Here is a 14,895-nt window from a genome sequence, read left to right as displayed (position 1 = left end):
GGCCAGAGATGGGGAAGAAAAGAGTTCTCTGCTGGGGGAAAGGTTCTTTGCATGGGCTGACTGAGCCTGTCAGTTTCTTAGGAGAACTTCCATGTCATCATTGGGGTTTTTTTAAAATCTCTTGCCATATATCCCAGGAAGCCTCCAGTTATCAGCTGGGCAGGGCTAGCTCTAATAAAGTGACTCCGCTTGTCTAAAAGTAAAATGTATTCTTTACAAATAGTATATTTAGTGTAATTTTTATTTACAGAATTGCAAAATACATCACATTTAGTGCAAATGCAACTAATGATATTAAGATTTATATACTGCTTTGTAAACTTTCCATCTCTTTGTATAATAAAGCTATCCAATTAAATTAGAGTTACTTGCATGTCTTCCATGATCATTACCAGAAATGGCAAATTGCATTTGGGGGCTAAGCATTGTTGAAGTTCCCATCAGTGGCTATGGTGAATAAGCAATTTTATCCTTCAGTTGATTGTAAAAAGATTAAACGTATCTGAGGTATAAGAAACTGTATATAAAATGCTTACTGGTGATATAGTAAACAGATTAAATTTCTCAACTTACTTGCCTTACTGGCATTACCCCATAGGCACTTCTCTTCTACATTTTCAATTCATGATCAGAATTATTCTGTAATAAGGCATATTCCATGCACGTTATTTAGAGAAAGGCAAATAAAGGAGACTAAAAAACATGGAATCTGTGTGCATGTGTATAAATCAACCATAGTGTGTCTACCTTAGCACATCTATGACACACCAGCCATAACCAAGAAAACTTGCTTCCAACCTCAACGATTTTCATCAGCTGTATCTTCATTAAAAAGTACTGTCTTTGTTTTCAGGCATCAGTTACTCTATACGAAATAAGACTTTCTGCTCTCTTTTCAAAAATATATCCAAATCTCGTCTCTCTCTCTTTATATATACACAAGTTGATCTAACAGCTAAAAAAACAAAACAAATCCTCTGAATAATCTCCATTTAAAAGCACAACCACCAAGTGAGACATTTCCTCAAAAGGACGACCAGTCTTTTGTCACAGTACACTTTTCATGTTATTTGTTGGCATCACAGACAGGCATATCCTTGAAAGTTAAGTTCTCACAGCAACTAAGGGGAACTTTGCTTTTTTGCTTTTATAGATTTTTACATTTTACAATGCAGATGGGGAGGGGGGCAAATATTACATGTGTGAAAGGTTGTATGTATGAACTTCATAACACAGCTTTATTGAACAGAAAACAAACAAACATGCAGGACCAGAAAACAGCATATTTGCTCTTTCTTTGTGACTGGGAATGTTATATTATGTATTCCAATTTACTTTAATAAATATTACACAGTGTTAACTTCTTGCAGCTTCAGGAAATCAGATTGCAAGAAAGCAAGGCCATCACACACAACCTGGGCAAGACACTTCTCTAGCTTTTTCGGGTGCTCACACCTTCTTGTTCACGTACTCTACCTATTTAGAAATTCTGGATCATGTTCAATAACTAAATTTCTGTAGCACATTTTACACAACTAAAAAATACAATAGAAATATAAAGATATCTGGGGGAGGGGAAAATAAAGCTTTTCACACTTACTCCATCAGAACCCTGAAGATCTTCATAGGAGCAAGACCATAGAAAAGGCAGTCATAAGGATCTCGACAACCCTCTCATTATTAAGAGATGTCTTACATAACAATATGATTTATCATAGAAACCAGCAGCAATGAACTATGATTATACAAAGCAAACAAAAAATCCCCCCGAAAGACACAGAGTTTACTGAAAACCTGAAGGAAAAAAAGTTACAACACACAGGTTTTTGTGTATATAAAGCACATACAGTATGTTATATGTGCATTTGTCCTTTGTGCTTTTTTTAGACATACACAAAATGGAAGCTGTGCAAGTGTCTTATGATGAAGATCCACAGTAAACAAAAGCTTTTCAAATTATTCAAAAGTTAAAGCAATAAACCAAGTTGGTGACCCAAAAGTTGTATTTTTCTTCTCTAAAGCAAGCAAATAAAGTAGAGCCACATACATGTATCAACACATGTATTTTGTGTTTTGTTTATAATTACACACCAATTCAGCAAGGTGAGCTAGCAAAAGACAGTGAATGATCAGCGTCATGGCATTGCAGTATTTCTTCAGTTGAGTACAGAATCCAGGACTTGGGTCATAAGACTGTAGATCCTACGTTCCAGCTTGGAGCATTCATTTTGGTTCATTTCTCCATGTGGAATGTTCACACAGCCTTGTTCCAATCACTGGGGATGGAGGAGGGAGGGGAATGGATGAAAGCTTCAGTTCTGATTACCACCAACAAAGCTAAGACGGTGCTATGAAACATGAAAATATGGAAAGCACAATAATGTCTTTATTATATATTCCCCATTCATGGTTTCATTTGACAGTTCAGAAGGAAGAGAGTCTGTTGAGTATTATATAACAATAAGTGACACCCACAGAAAAGACAGAAGGGGGGCCTTAATTTGAGGGCTTAATAATGAAAGCACCACCTGCCATTTTATTTATTGTTCCTTCTGCATTTACTAGCAGACAGATTGCCAGCAAGGTTACGTTACCCATTCCTACTGTTTCCTAGCTACATGATTTCTTAACTGATCATTCTAGGCAGCTGAAGAAACCTACTGCACAGCCTTATAAGGGGCAAAAACAAATATGTGCACCTAATGTTTCTTCTATATGAAACACAAGGAATCAAACTATACCAAACTTCAGATATGCTTCAAGGCAGCAACATTGCAATTTCAGTTTTCACAGTATCTCAGTGACAAAAGCAATCCCCCCAAAGTATAATGTTGATTCTCAAATTTTACCCTGCAACAAATAAACATCTTCCTTGCCTCCCAACACAGGAAGATTTCAAACTTACTGCACCATTTTAAAATTAAGCTCCAAATAACATTGTATTCCCAGAATCTCAGTATCTCTTAATTATGCAACGGCTGTCTCTAATGGCAATAATGTTGCAGCAAATGTTAATATTGACTTAACATACTGCATTACCTGTTAACACTAGAACAAAATAGGCTTTCCTGACGTTTTCTCTTGCACATACGATGTGAACCGCTTCAAGAATTTTGGGTACTCTCGCTTTGCTACTGCCCGTAACACAGAAGCTGGTGCCCAACCTCCAGGGTTCACTACAAATAAAGATGAGAGTGATGTATACACTGAAAAGTGACATCGCATATATAAAAATGCAACTAGAACAATACACCAGTTTTTATGCAGAACACATGATTTTATTAAGAAGGCCTGCTTTTCATCAGTTTGCCTCAGTCTTTGGGCATATCTGAATACTGCACTGGAACTTATAGGCACAGAGGTTGAGAGCAGCAATTAACAAAAACAACAACCCAGCAAAGTTTTCTTCTGACACTGATGAAAGCGGCAGATGTCTTAGTCCCTGGTTGGGATTGCACAGAACTGCGTCCAAATGTAGAGTTTATTAGCTATGTGAAGCAAAGATTTCCCTTGCATAGGGTTGATCCACTCTGTCTTGTGTACTCTGCGGGGAGAATCTAAGGAAGCAACAATGTGGGGTTTCAGGGGTCCTTGAGCAAAAACTACCCTTGATGCCTGAGCAGCTTCACCTTCAGGTGGTGCAGGACCAGAAGAAAGTGCTTTTGTGGCCTTAGCCAAAAGGGCACGAAAATATTATAAGAAGAAAAGTCAGTCTTGAGATGTGGATCCTCCTCCAGCAATTACTCATCTTCCCACACTTCAGATTCAGTGAACACTTCAGACCTGATCAGAGAGCCCTTGAATGGCTAAAACGTGTGTGTATGTGTGTGTGCGTGTGTGTGTGTGTGTGTGTGTGTGTGTGTGTGAGAGAGAGAGAGAGAGAGAGAGAGAGAGAGAGAGAGAAATAGCATGAAATTATGTGAGTGTGTGCTGCATACATTCATGTGAGAGTATGTGTCCTGTATGTATGTGTGGTTTGTGTAGGGAGCTGGACGTATATTTGCAGCCAGTGGCGTAGCGTGGGTTGTCAGCACCCGGGGCAAGGCAAGTAATTTGCGCCCCCTAACCTGTGGATTTGCGCCCCCTAACCCGTGGATTTGCGCCCCCTAACCCGTGGATTTGCCCTAACCCCAGATGTTGCGCCCGGTGCGGCCGGCCCCCCCTGCACCCCCCACGCTACGCCACTGTTTGCAGCTAGATGAGGTGTGGAAGTGAGAGCTGGACCATCAAGAAGGCTGATCGCCAAAGAATTGATGCTTTTGAATTATGGTGCTGGAGGAGACTCTTGAGAGTCCCATGGACTGCAAGAAGATCAAACCTATCCATTCTTAAGGAAATCAGTCCTGAGTGCTCACTGGAAGGACAGATCCTGAAGCTGAGGCTCCAATACTTTGGCCACCTCATGAGAAGAGAAGACTCCCTGGAAAAGACCCTGATGTTGGGAAAGATGGAGGGCACAAGGAGAAGAGGACGACAGAGGACGAGATGGTTGGGCAGTGTTCTCGAAGCTACCAGCATGAGTTTGACCAAACTGCGGGAGGCAGTGGAAGACAGGAGTGCCTGGCGTGCTCTGGTCCATGGGGTTACGAAGAGTCGGACACGACTAAACGACTAAACAACAACAACAAGAGATGAAGCGTAACTGGTGACCACAATTCATTACATGTGTTCGGAGGTCCAAAAAGGTTCATGATCCCTGGCTGCAGCATAAGAAGCAATATCAATGTATGAACAAAATATTGCATGGTGGAGCAAAGGCAACTATGTACAAATATAAGAGCAGCAAAAAATTAAAAAAACCTAGACAGAAATACATGTATCATTTTTTGTAACTTTAAAGTATAGTATTTATAGGGAAAAGAGGTTAAATATATGTATGACATTTGGTAGCGACTAGGCTATGAAACCTAAGAGCTACTTCATCCATTGAACCCAAGATATTAAGTGCAAAAAAAGTGAAGTGTAAATGCATCGAATGGATACACACCTATCAGAGAGAAGGTCTGAATGTGGCTTCACTGTTCATTGTCTGAAACCTAGTCTTGTTGATATGTGAAGTGGACAGAAGGCATTTAGTCAAGTGTACTTACTGGTCCTCAATGGGTGGGTTGAAACCCACTAGTGGATGGTGGCCTGATCCCAGGTGGGTTGCAACAGGAGCACTACCACCATGCAAATATAAGGTAAAAGATTAATGGCCTCCAAATGCATGTGAGTCCTATGTCTGAAAAGGTTGAAAATACCTGTTCTAGTGTCTCACCTGCCTGCCTTATCTCAAAATAAGGAAATTTAAAATTTCAGTACCACTTGGATTTAACTTCAGTTTCAACTAGGGTTGCCATACTTCTGGGAAAATCCGGATCGATGGCAGTCCATGACGGCAGTGCCTTTTTTGCCGATTTCCCATAAAAATAGCTCAAAAATGGCATGGTTGTTCAACAACTTTTGGCAAAACTAAGAAAAGCTCACCCCCCCAAAGCGCTCAACCCTAGTTTCAACAGTCCTTAAAAAAACCTTTGACTAGATTGGCTCAAAGTTGCCTCATTTATATAAACGAAATAGCGTTCCTATTTTTAAGTTCCCAGTTTATTATATAGTGCCTACAACTAGGTGCTTTATTAAGAAAAGGAGTGGGGCTTTTGCATAAACTCAGTTTGCAATGAAATGTGTAGACATGCCTTACCATTTGCTACATAGGTAATCTTGCATAGGATGTTGTCTCTGCTTATCTCCTTGTTCCCTTCTGGTGGGCTTACCAGCGTCTGACATATCATAGCAACATTTATTTTGGCACGAACACATCGATTGTTCAACTGTCAAGAAATACAAACATTTAAGACTGTTATATTGCTAAAATACGAATTAGGATGAAATATTACAACAAACACAGTTCCTCCATTTTCACTACAATTCATGCAGTCTGCATTTTTAATTATCCTTTCTCTTAGCTCCCTTTTGCCCGTACACTGTTAAAAAAAAAAGCATTCTATGGTAATCTGGAGAGAAGTCTGATTACATGGTTAAAGCAAGAAACACCCTCAGAACTGGAATATACACTTACAGGAGCACTATCATGTTCCACAGAGAAGTTGCAGACAATCCATGTTTCACTGTCATTTTCATTGAAAGCTGGTATTTTTCTAATAGCAGACAAATACAGCACATCACGTTGAGAAGCAGGCCACACTCTCTAGAAGAAAAGAAAATTGCAAGCATATTTATAGTACTTCAGAGCACTTAAATCACTCCACACACATTACCTTATTGCAATCTTACAACAACCCTATAACAATTCTCAGAGCGGTAAGCTGTGTTAGCCTGTTGCAGCAAACACAACTAACATTTATTTATTATGACATGAGCTTTGATAGGTCTGATTTACACATCATGTTAACGGAATCATGGGTTAGGTTATGACAAATGTTCAAGCTCCTTTGTTTCTTTCTCCCTGTTTTGCAGTCGTAATGAGCTAAGCCATAGCTTGGCTTAACATGATGGGAACATTTTGAGCTTTGGGAGAGTGTTGGGGGCACCAGTCACAAAATAGCTACCATGGGAGTGTGTGGTGGTCAGCTATGTCCTGATCATCGAGATCACATAATACTGATCACACACACACATGCAGAGCAAGTGTTGAATTGAAGACTTGCAAAGCTTGTGCTCTATCACTGGACTATTGTCTCTCTCCCAAGTATGACACACCATTATTGAAGATCAAAAGGAAAACAGATTTAAATACCTAACAAACCAAAAGTTTTATGAGCAAGGTTATTATAATTATTATTATTTAATGTATCTTGCCTTTCTCCCAAGGCAGCTCGCAACATTTAAAAACATCATTATAAAATGTGAAATAATAAAAGCAAGCTAGTTAAAAATAGTTAAGATACATCAAAACATGTTTAGTTCCAGCATTCAAATACAGTTTGCCCTGACAGCAGTCCAGTGGTCAGCAGTGTTTGCACCTTAGTTTTCAAAGGCCTGTCTGAATACCAAGGGCTTATCCTACTGGGGGCCAATCTAACCATTCTTGGGAGGGAATTCCACAATATGGCAGCAGCTGCTGGAAAAAAGGTTCTCTCTTGTGTCTAATGCTGAAGGGACTGAGAGAAGTTGCTCAGCCAAGGATCTTAACATCTGAGCAGGTTTGCACTGGGAGATATGAGCTTCCAGGCATCCTGGGCCCAAGCAATATAGAGCTGTACAGGGCATAACCATCACTTAGAATTGTGCCTGGAAATGAACTGGTAGCCAGTGAAGTTGCTTTATCAGGGAAGTAATACGTTAACTGGCGCCAGTCAGCAGTCTGGCCAGAGTATTTTGGACTAGTTGAAGCTTCTAAACACTTTTCAAAGGCAGCCACATGTACAGTGTGTTACCGTGGTCCAACTGGGGTGTGACTGAGGCATGTGTGCATCACTGTGGCAAGATCTGACATTTCAATAAATGGGTACAGTTGGCACATGGACACACGCATCCTGTCCAGTTCCCAGCATAAATCATCCACCAAAGTGACCAAAGCTGTCTCCTTTCTATAATGAGGCCTAAAGCCTGACTGTAATGGAGCTAGAGAATTGGTTTCATCCTGAAGCTGAGAGGCTGCCACATGCTCTAACACCTTGCCAAGGAATGCAAGACTGGTGACTGGTTGACAATTATACCATGGGATTCAGAGAGTGTTGTTGGTATTTTTTTGAAAAAGAAGAGGTCTAACCAATGCCTCTTTCAGGCATGGTGGGACGCTGTCTTGATTTAATCAGGCATTCATTCCCCGCCCTTATCCACACCACCAGTCCCCCTCACAACTTCTTTTATAAGCCAGGACAGGCAAGGGTCAGAAACACATGCGATAGGCCTCACCTCTCCACAACTTCAGGTTCTGCAAGTTGAAAGGTGTCCATTGTGACTGGACAAATGGGGGCCAAAGAAAGGGAATAAAAAAAAAAATGTCCTTGCCACTAAAGAGCAACAGCAGGCATAGAATTTTTCACTGTCTGATCCGGCCTGCTATGAAGAGTTTGGCAATGCTTCAATAGGCTAAACCACACCAGAAGGGATTGAATTATTTTTTTTAATAGCTAGACTGCTTGTTTCCTTTCTTTATAGCGTACATCATTCTTCGTAGCATACATGGTACTGTACTATGAAAAAGCTACTGTGTATAAATGCAAAGACTTAAGCCTTACCTTATGCGTCTGGTAGATTATGATGGCATTATCTGCTAAAGTTTCTACTACATGGAAATTCTCAATGGTTGCTGGAAAGGAAGGAAAAATATAATCAAAACAAACAATTAAACAAACAGCTAAGATTTCTGTACGCTATCCAGATCAAGAGGCGCAACTAGCAGGGTGACTTACTTTCCCAATCGTTACGAACATCAACGTTCCAGAAGTAGTGGCAGACCTCATGCCCTGTGACGCCTTTGACTGCATGTGTGGCCTTCAAAGGATCGAGAACAATGCCGTTTTCTTCCACTTCCCTCCTGTACACCTTTGAATAAATGTAAAATGTCTGAGAACATTTGCTTGGTTTCATCCTGGAAACTAAAGGCAGTGATATGAATAATTTTATGTCCAGGAAGGGTCTGAATTATTTAAATATAAATATCCTGCAATGCTGCCTCTAAATATTAATGTTAAAAAAAGTAACCTGAAGCACAACAGAGTGGAGCCTTCTAACCTGGGACCCTCCAGATGTTTTAAACTACATCAGTCCTAGCCAGCACAGCTGTGGAGAGGCAGAACACCAAAAAGAATCAGCAGGATGCCTGTGCTCAAATCCAAACCCTGCTTTCAAATTAGCAGGCAGCCTAAGGCATGTTAGCAAACAGGAAGGCAGTAAGACATACACAAGAGTACTGGGATCCGGTATTATTTGAAATATTCAGTTGAAAATAAGGACTTTGATTACATGTATGGGGGGAGGGAATCCAAATGAGGAATGAAATGGTGGTAAGTAGACAATTTTCTCAAAAAGGAACAAAACTTGTAACCTGTCATTTGCAGAAATATCCAGTTCACATGCCGTTTGCTGTTAAGGAACTGTACCAACTGTAGCCATCTTATAACGTTATCTTTACTTAATTTTTTTTTCTATACTGCCCTTTGATACAAGAAAAATTTCAATCTATTGCATTAGTGCAATATGTTAGTTTACAAAATGTTAGTTTACATTTCCAAAATATAAAGCTTTGCAATGTTCCACAAACCTTCATTTCACCTTCTTCAACCACCAGCTGCCAATTAGCATCTCCCCCCACGTCCTGTAATGAATAGGTCATGTGGTTCTGCACCATTTCTTCCACCTTCCGAAAAAAAAGAAGAAAAAGAAAAAGCACATTTATGAAAAAATATCAGTCACTGTGTGGATTTGCGGGGGGTACTCAATGAGGCATCAATAGCTGAACGTCTGAAAGAGATGGATTTGGACCAAGGAATTTCTGAAAGCAAGCAAGCACAAGCCACAAAGGATTCAGAAAAAGGTGGATCTCCTTCCAAAAATAAGATATGAAGATTTATTTATATCTCACTGTTTCACCTAATGATCTTAGAGTGGGTTACACTTGGGTAAGATACAATGCAGTAACAGAACAGAAGCAAGCAATACAAATGTAAATTAAAAAAAAAATCATTACCAGCTATCTCCCTTAATCTGAAATGTATAAAATCACCACTGTTAAGGAAAGGCACATTAACCACCTCCCAGTGTCTATACCTGTCTAATCTCAGAGGGGAGGGCATTCCAGAACTGGGGCGTCACTACTGAGAAGGCCCTGCTACAGATACCAGCCAACCAGACCTCCACCAGTGATAGGGCTTCTGATAAGGCTTCCCTGACAGATTTGAATAAACAGGCTGACTAGTATTGGAATGGACACTCTTTCAGGTAGTTGGGGCCCAAGGCATCCAGGTTTTCATATGTCAAAGTCAACACCTTAAATTGGGTTCAGTGAGATAAAGGCATCAAATGCAGGTGCTTTAGAATTGTTGCTCACAGGCCACATCAATACCTGTGCAGCTGCAGTCCCTGGAGCATCTTAGACAGCCCCCGACAGAGCACAGTGAATTTCTATCTCATACTTCTTGCTCTCTTTTTTAGAGTGCCCTGTTTCATACATAAAGCTAACTTGTTGTCCCCCAGATTTATGAAAACTAGATTCTGTAAACCAACAACAAACAATTGTTTCAGATTCTAGTCAGCTGGCAGTAAATAAGCTAAGCCACTGGGTCTGGATGATCAAACAAAGCATTATTTGCAAACCAAGCCAGTCAGTAGTAATGACTCGTTGCCAGGGAGGTTCTCAGCCAGCCCAGTTTGTGTGCGGTGTGTGCCCAACTTCCAGCACAACCATGAAAACTCAATTTTGAAGCCCCTATAAATTATGCAGGTTGAACAAATATGAATTATGCAAGTTGAATTCCTTTTTCATGCAGAATTCGTTCGCAATGTTTACTATTTTGCAATTTTTTTATTTTTATTTTTGCTGGGCAAGAAGTCGTGCAGAATACTAAATCCCTTTCTACAAATACCATCACTCTGGTTTGTGAGATCCTTTGCAGGTAACTTCCACATGATTTCAAATATATCCTTGTAGCTGTAAGGGTTAAACATTTTTTTTAAACAATCAGCCAAGATTCCTGTGAATTACGTGCCTTTTCTGGGCTCATCCAGAATCACAAAAAAGGACACAGCATTGTCCATAGCAGCATTCAAAACTCTTTAGCACCCTGGCCAGTAAACTATTTATTCCACTACTTAACCATCACATATCTTTAGCCTGATTTGGGGAAGATGAAGTTTGCTTCATCAGGCAGAAGTAAAAGAAAGGAAGGAAGGAAGGAAGGAAGGAAGGAAGGAAGGAAGGAAGGGGGTCACCCACTTCCTAGAGATCTTTTCACTCCTGCCTTTGTCACCAGACAGAGAAGTATCACAACCAGTGACTGCATGATGACCGCAATAAATTTATGTATATTACTTGTCTATACAGTGACAGCTATATAGTGACAACCAAACTTCCATGATACTCTTTCTGGAATGTCATTCTAGTCTTGAAAGCAGATACTAGTCTACTTCTAATTTTTATCCTTTGCTGCATAGCACCAAGAAATTTAGAGGTCACATTCACCAGTTATGTCAAGTGTGACAGCAATAATTCTAGAGACACAGTAAGTAAGAAACAAAGGTAGCTCTGCCTATTGAAACAGCCATCAAATTCCAACAATTTATTATTATGTGCAACAGACCAAGCAGAATGACTTTTCCTTACCACTGCACACTTCAAATGTCCCTCTCAAACTAGTGCATGTTTGTGTGAAGATATCACTACATCACACTGCTTTGAGATATTTTCAATATATTAAGCAGTATAAAATTTAAATAATCTAATCCAGGGGTCTGCAACCTTTAAGACAAAAAGAGCCACTTGGACCCGTTTCCGAAGAAAAAAAAAACTGGGAGCCGCAAAACTCGTCATTATAAAAATAACTTTTTTGTCACTTTTTTAATTATTTCTTTGTTTGACCCCTCAGAATTACTCCTCCTCATAGAAATAAACGTTAAATTAACAAGTTACCTTTTTTTTGTGTGTGTGTTCTTCACTCCCCTTTAAAACAGTGACCAGCGTACATGCCCCCTTTCAATGCAGTGACCAGCGTACATGCCCCTTACAATGTAGTGGGCGGGCGGGTGGGAAGGCGACGTCGGGATGTGCGTGATTAATGCACGCACCGCCCCCATGCGAAATCACAGCCAGTACAGCGCCCGCCACAGTGGGGAGTGTCGGGGCGCACAATGCACCTCCTCCCCTCGCTAGTATCTGCCCCAGAGCCGCGGCAAAGGTGTAAAAGAGCAACATCTGGCTCCGGAGCTGCGGGTTGCAGACCCCTGATCTAATCTAATAACCATGTAGCTTACACATTGCATTAACATCTAGAAACTGAAGATGACAGATAAGATAAAGCAGCCAACTCCCAAAATGACGAAGTCTGAAAACAAGGTTCACAGAGCGAGGTATGTGCATTTTTTCAGTCCAATTTAACAGTATGTAAGCAATGTGATCCTCCATTCACACACGTAACAGATATTCTGTTTGTGATGGGCCACTTTGTGATGGGTTTCAGTGTCTAGTGCCTCTGGCTGTATAAGCAGAAGTCCAATGGATAGCACCATTTTAGTCTACACAGAACACCCAAAATACTTTGCATAAGCATTGGTCTAAGAAGGTACATCATCAACACTTAACAGAGATTTGGTTTGGTTTCCCATATGGCTTGGTTTCTAATATGGAACATGAGGTGCATAATTCTCAACTGAATTCTAACTACAAACCAACAGGCTATCTAAAAAGAACAGTGAAAGATCTTCAGACTTTTACTAGAACCACTACATAGAATTTAATAAACATTTTACAGCCGTATTCCTTTCTAACTGATGGGACAAGTCTTCTGCAATTTGGAGCACCTAAAGAAAACTCATTTGCAAGGAAAAAAGCAAGGTTGGACAAGACAGAGGAAGTCAGTGTCTTTGAGCCTGCTACAAATATAGTTTGTGTTGATATCCCATTTTAAAATCAACTGACCACTAGTATATCTCCAACATGAGGTACTACTTAAGAGATTGAAAATATTCAGTATTGAGATGTTTCCAAACAAGGGAGACGATACTAACTGCAGACCTCCCATGGTAAATTTCATTAGGACAGTTTAGGCTTAAGTTTAACTAAATTTAACAATTTAACAATTAGGATTTTCTGAGCACAGATGCTTGGGAAAAGTGGTGCTGCTTAACTTATAAGTACTGAATTGTTGCAAATGGAGAATTTAAATACATTTGGGAACATCTTTGGTTTATATACAACAGCAGCTATTTTGAAACCAAATTCCTCTGCATCCTACACAGAGCAGGTGTCCTGCTGCTTTTATGGTAAGTTATTCATATCCAGAAAGCAGGATATGAAAAAGCTAACATGTTTAATTTATGTTCCATAAATTAATACTGCTTCGTTTTCCAGAAGAGGACCTTGGCATGGAGTGCTAAGTGTAGAAACAATGAAACGATATAAAGTTTTGGAATATGCACTTCCTTTTTATGGGTTCATTTGCAACTTGTTTAAAACAAGTACAAATGGGCAATATAACAGGGGATACAGAGGTAATAAAGAAGATGAAATACAGCATAAAGATATGTAAAGCCACTCTGTGTAATCATACAGTACCTGGGAGCTGAATCTGTGAACATCATCAGAGGCACTGACTAGATCAATGGAAGACATGGAGGAAGAGCGACTATAGGGCTAACAGGGACAGACAAAGAAAAAACCAAGTAATCAGAACAAAAGCACAACAGAGCATTCAGTACCAACTTCCAAGCACAGGATAATGAAGAAAAGGAAGAACAAAAGCATCGTAAGCAGGGAGTACAGCAGCAAATGCTGACTTCATGCACCTATTATGTATTATGCTCCCAACACTGCCCTGTACATAATTCTCTCTCCCTGATGCTAAATGATGATGGTTAGATTTGATGCACAATAAATTTTCACTGGCTCAAAATGCACCATCATCAACAGGGTGCAAAGTAAGGGCTTGTGGAAATCTGAAAAAAGAAACTTTCTCCCCAAGTTGTGAATTTTTAAAGCTTAATTTCCAAGCACAAAAGTTTAAGAGAAGTGTTTCAAGGTCAAGCCAGCTTCCTTCCCTAAAGTTAAAAGCAATTTCAAGGACCTTTTAGGAACAGCAATGGATTACATCACAAGCAATTAATTCTAGTTACATTGGAATACAACAAAATGATTTCCCATCAAGGAGAGCCTAGGAAACATCTTACCTTTGGGACAAATCTGTGAGTCCCCACACCAGAAAATGCATCACCAGGTGGCAATGATGATGGCCAGTGTAATCTGACCTTTTCACTCTGGGACTAAAATAACAAGGTATAATTATTAGTTTGTCATTTTGGACGTATCGTGAACAATTACCACAGAAATGCTAAAAATAATTATCTATCTATGGCAGGCACGACATGGCACTCCAGCCCGTAAGTTAAGAATGCAAAGCCTTAAAGAGAATGGCCGTGCTGCAAACAGACAGCAATTGTCTCTTGTCTGTAATATTAACAAAACAGAAAAGTTACAATGCAGGGAGCTTAGCAAACTGACCTAAGTTCACTGTGCTCATAATAAAAGTATTGCAGCACATTCACATGTATAGCACTCTGCCAAGCTACAGCAGAATACTACTCTGAATATTTGCACTGAACACATATTTTTACATAATAAAGTGAGGTTCTAAAATAAATGAACTGAAATGTTATATTGGCTGCATGAACCCACAGACAAGGTTATACTTCTGACAAGAGCTTAATATGTGATCTTAAAGGGGCTTAATTAAACTCCACTGTGGCATACATGCTCTTCACTTAATTAGATAAACATCCATTACCTGTTCTTCGATTTTGTCTTGCCTATCAAGAGCAGCTTCTACAGCATCAAAGAATTCTTCTTCATTAATCAGACTGTTGGGACCTTCCTATAACAAACACGAGTAAAGGTCGATAGCAGGTACAAAATGACATTTTTTAATAAACCAAATGCACTCCAAGTTCTTCATCAAGGGGAAAGTATTTCATTAAAAATGCTTATGTAAAAAGCTGTTTAGACAATTCAAAATAAAAATAAAACAATTGCGTCAACTTTCTACAGATCTGTTTAAATATTAAGCATATAAGGTAATGATATATAGTATAGACCTTTTACGTATTTATAATAAGGTGGTGAGAACATGGGATTCTATTACTGTCTTCCCATATTAAGGTAGTAGTTCAAGCTGCTTGTTAAGCAAGAGAACTACCATACAGGGATCACAAGACTAAATATAGGTGAGCACTGGCAATCAC

At 39.7% G+C, this 14,895-nt stretch overlaps 1 protein-coding gene and 1 long non-coding RNA gene across 5 annotated transcripts in view; one reads left to right on the top strand and one right to left on the bottom strand.

Moving 5' to 3' along the window:
- Positions 1–223: 223 nt before the first annotated feature.
- The window catches only part of CERT1 (ceramide transporter 1), a 50,221-nt gene continuing 35,549 nt past the window's right edge, over positions 224–14,895 (bottom strand). Inside the window, exons 9-18 of one of the 4 annotated variants that reach the window (XM_083577389.1) lie at positions 14,442–14,528; positions 13,828–13,920; positions 13,217–13,294; positions 9,212–9,307; positions 8,361–8,493; positions 8,187–8,257; positions 6,062–6,190; positions 5,684–5,813; positions 3,040–3,176; positions 224–2,348 (exon numbers count right to left, since the gene is read on the bottom strand). In XM_083577389.1, the coding sequence (XP_083433515.1) occupies positions 3,049–3,176; positions 5,684–5,813; positions 6,062–6,190; positions 8,187–8,257; positions 8,361–8,493; positions 9,212–9,307; positions 13,217–13,294; positions 13,828–13,920; positions 14,442–14,528 (945 nt within the window). In that variant the 3' untranslated portion in view covers positions 224–2,348; positions 3,040–3,048. The remainder of the gene's footprint in view (positions 2,349–3,039; positions 3,177–5,683; positions 5,814–6,061; positions 6,191–8,186; positions 8,258–8,360; positions 8,494–9,211; positions 9,308–13,216; positions 13,295–13,827; positions 13,921–14,441; positions 14,529–14,895) is intronic. The other 3 variants (XM_083577388.1, XM_083577391.1, XM_083577390.1) reach the window with 3 other exon arrangements.
- Positions 1,693–5,444, top strand: LOC310745277. The gene is made up of 3 exons (XR_014540060.1): positions 1,693–3,827; positions 3,903–4,009; positions 4,630–5,444. It is a non-coding gene; the product is annotated as an uncharacterized lncRNA (long non-coding RNA).

The sequence above is a fragment of the Podarcis filfolensis genome (assembly GCF_964270895.1).
Source record: "Podarcis filfolensis genome assembly, chromosome: 11".
Classification (NCBI taxonomy): domain Eukaryota; kingdom Metazoa; phylum Chordata; class Lepidosauria; order Squamata; family Lacertidae; genus Podarcis; species Podarcis filfolensis.
The sequence above is the reverse complement of the archived record's forward strand: the minus strand, read 5'-3'. Positions and strand labels throughout refer to the sequence as shown.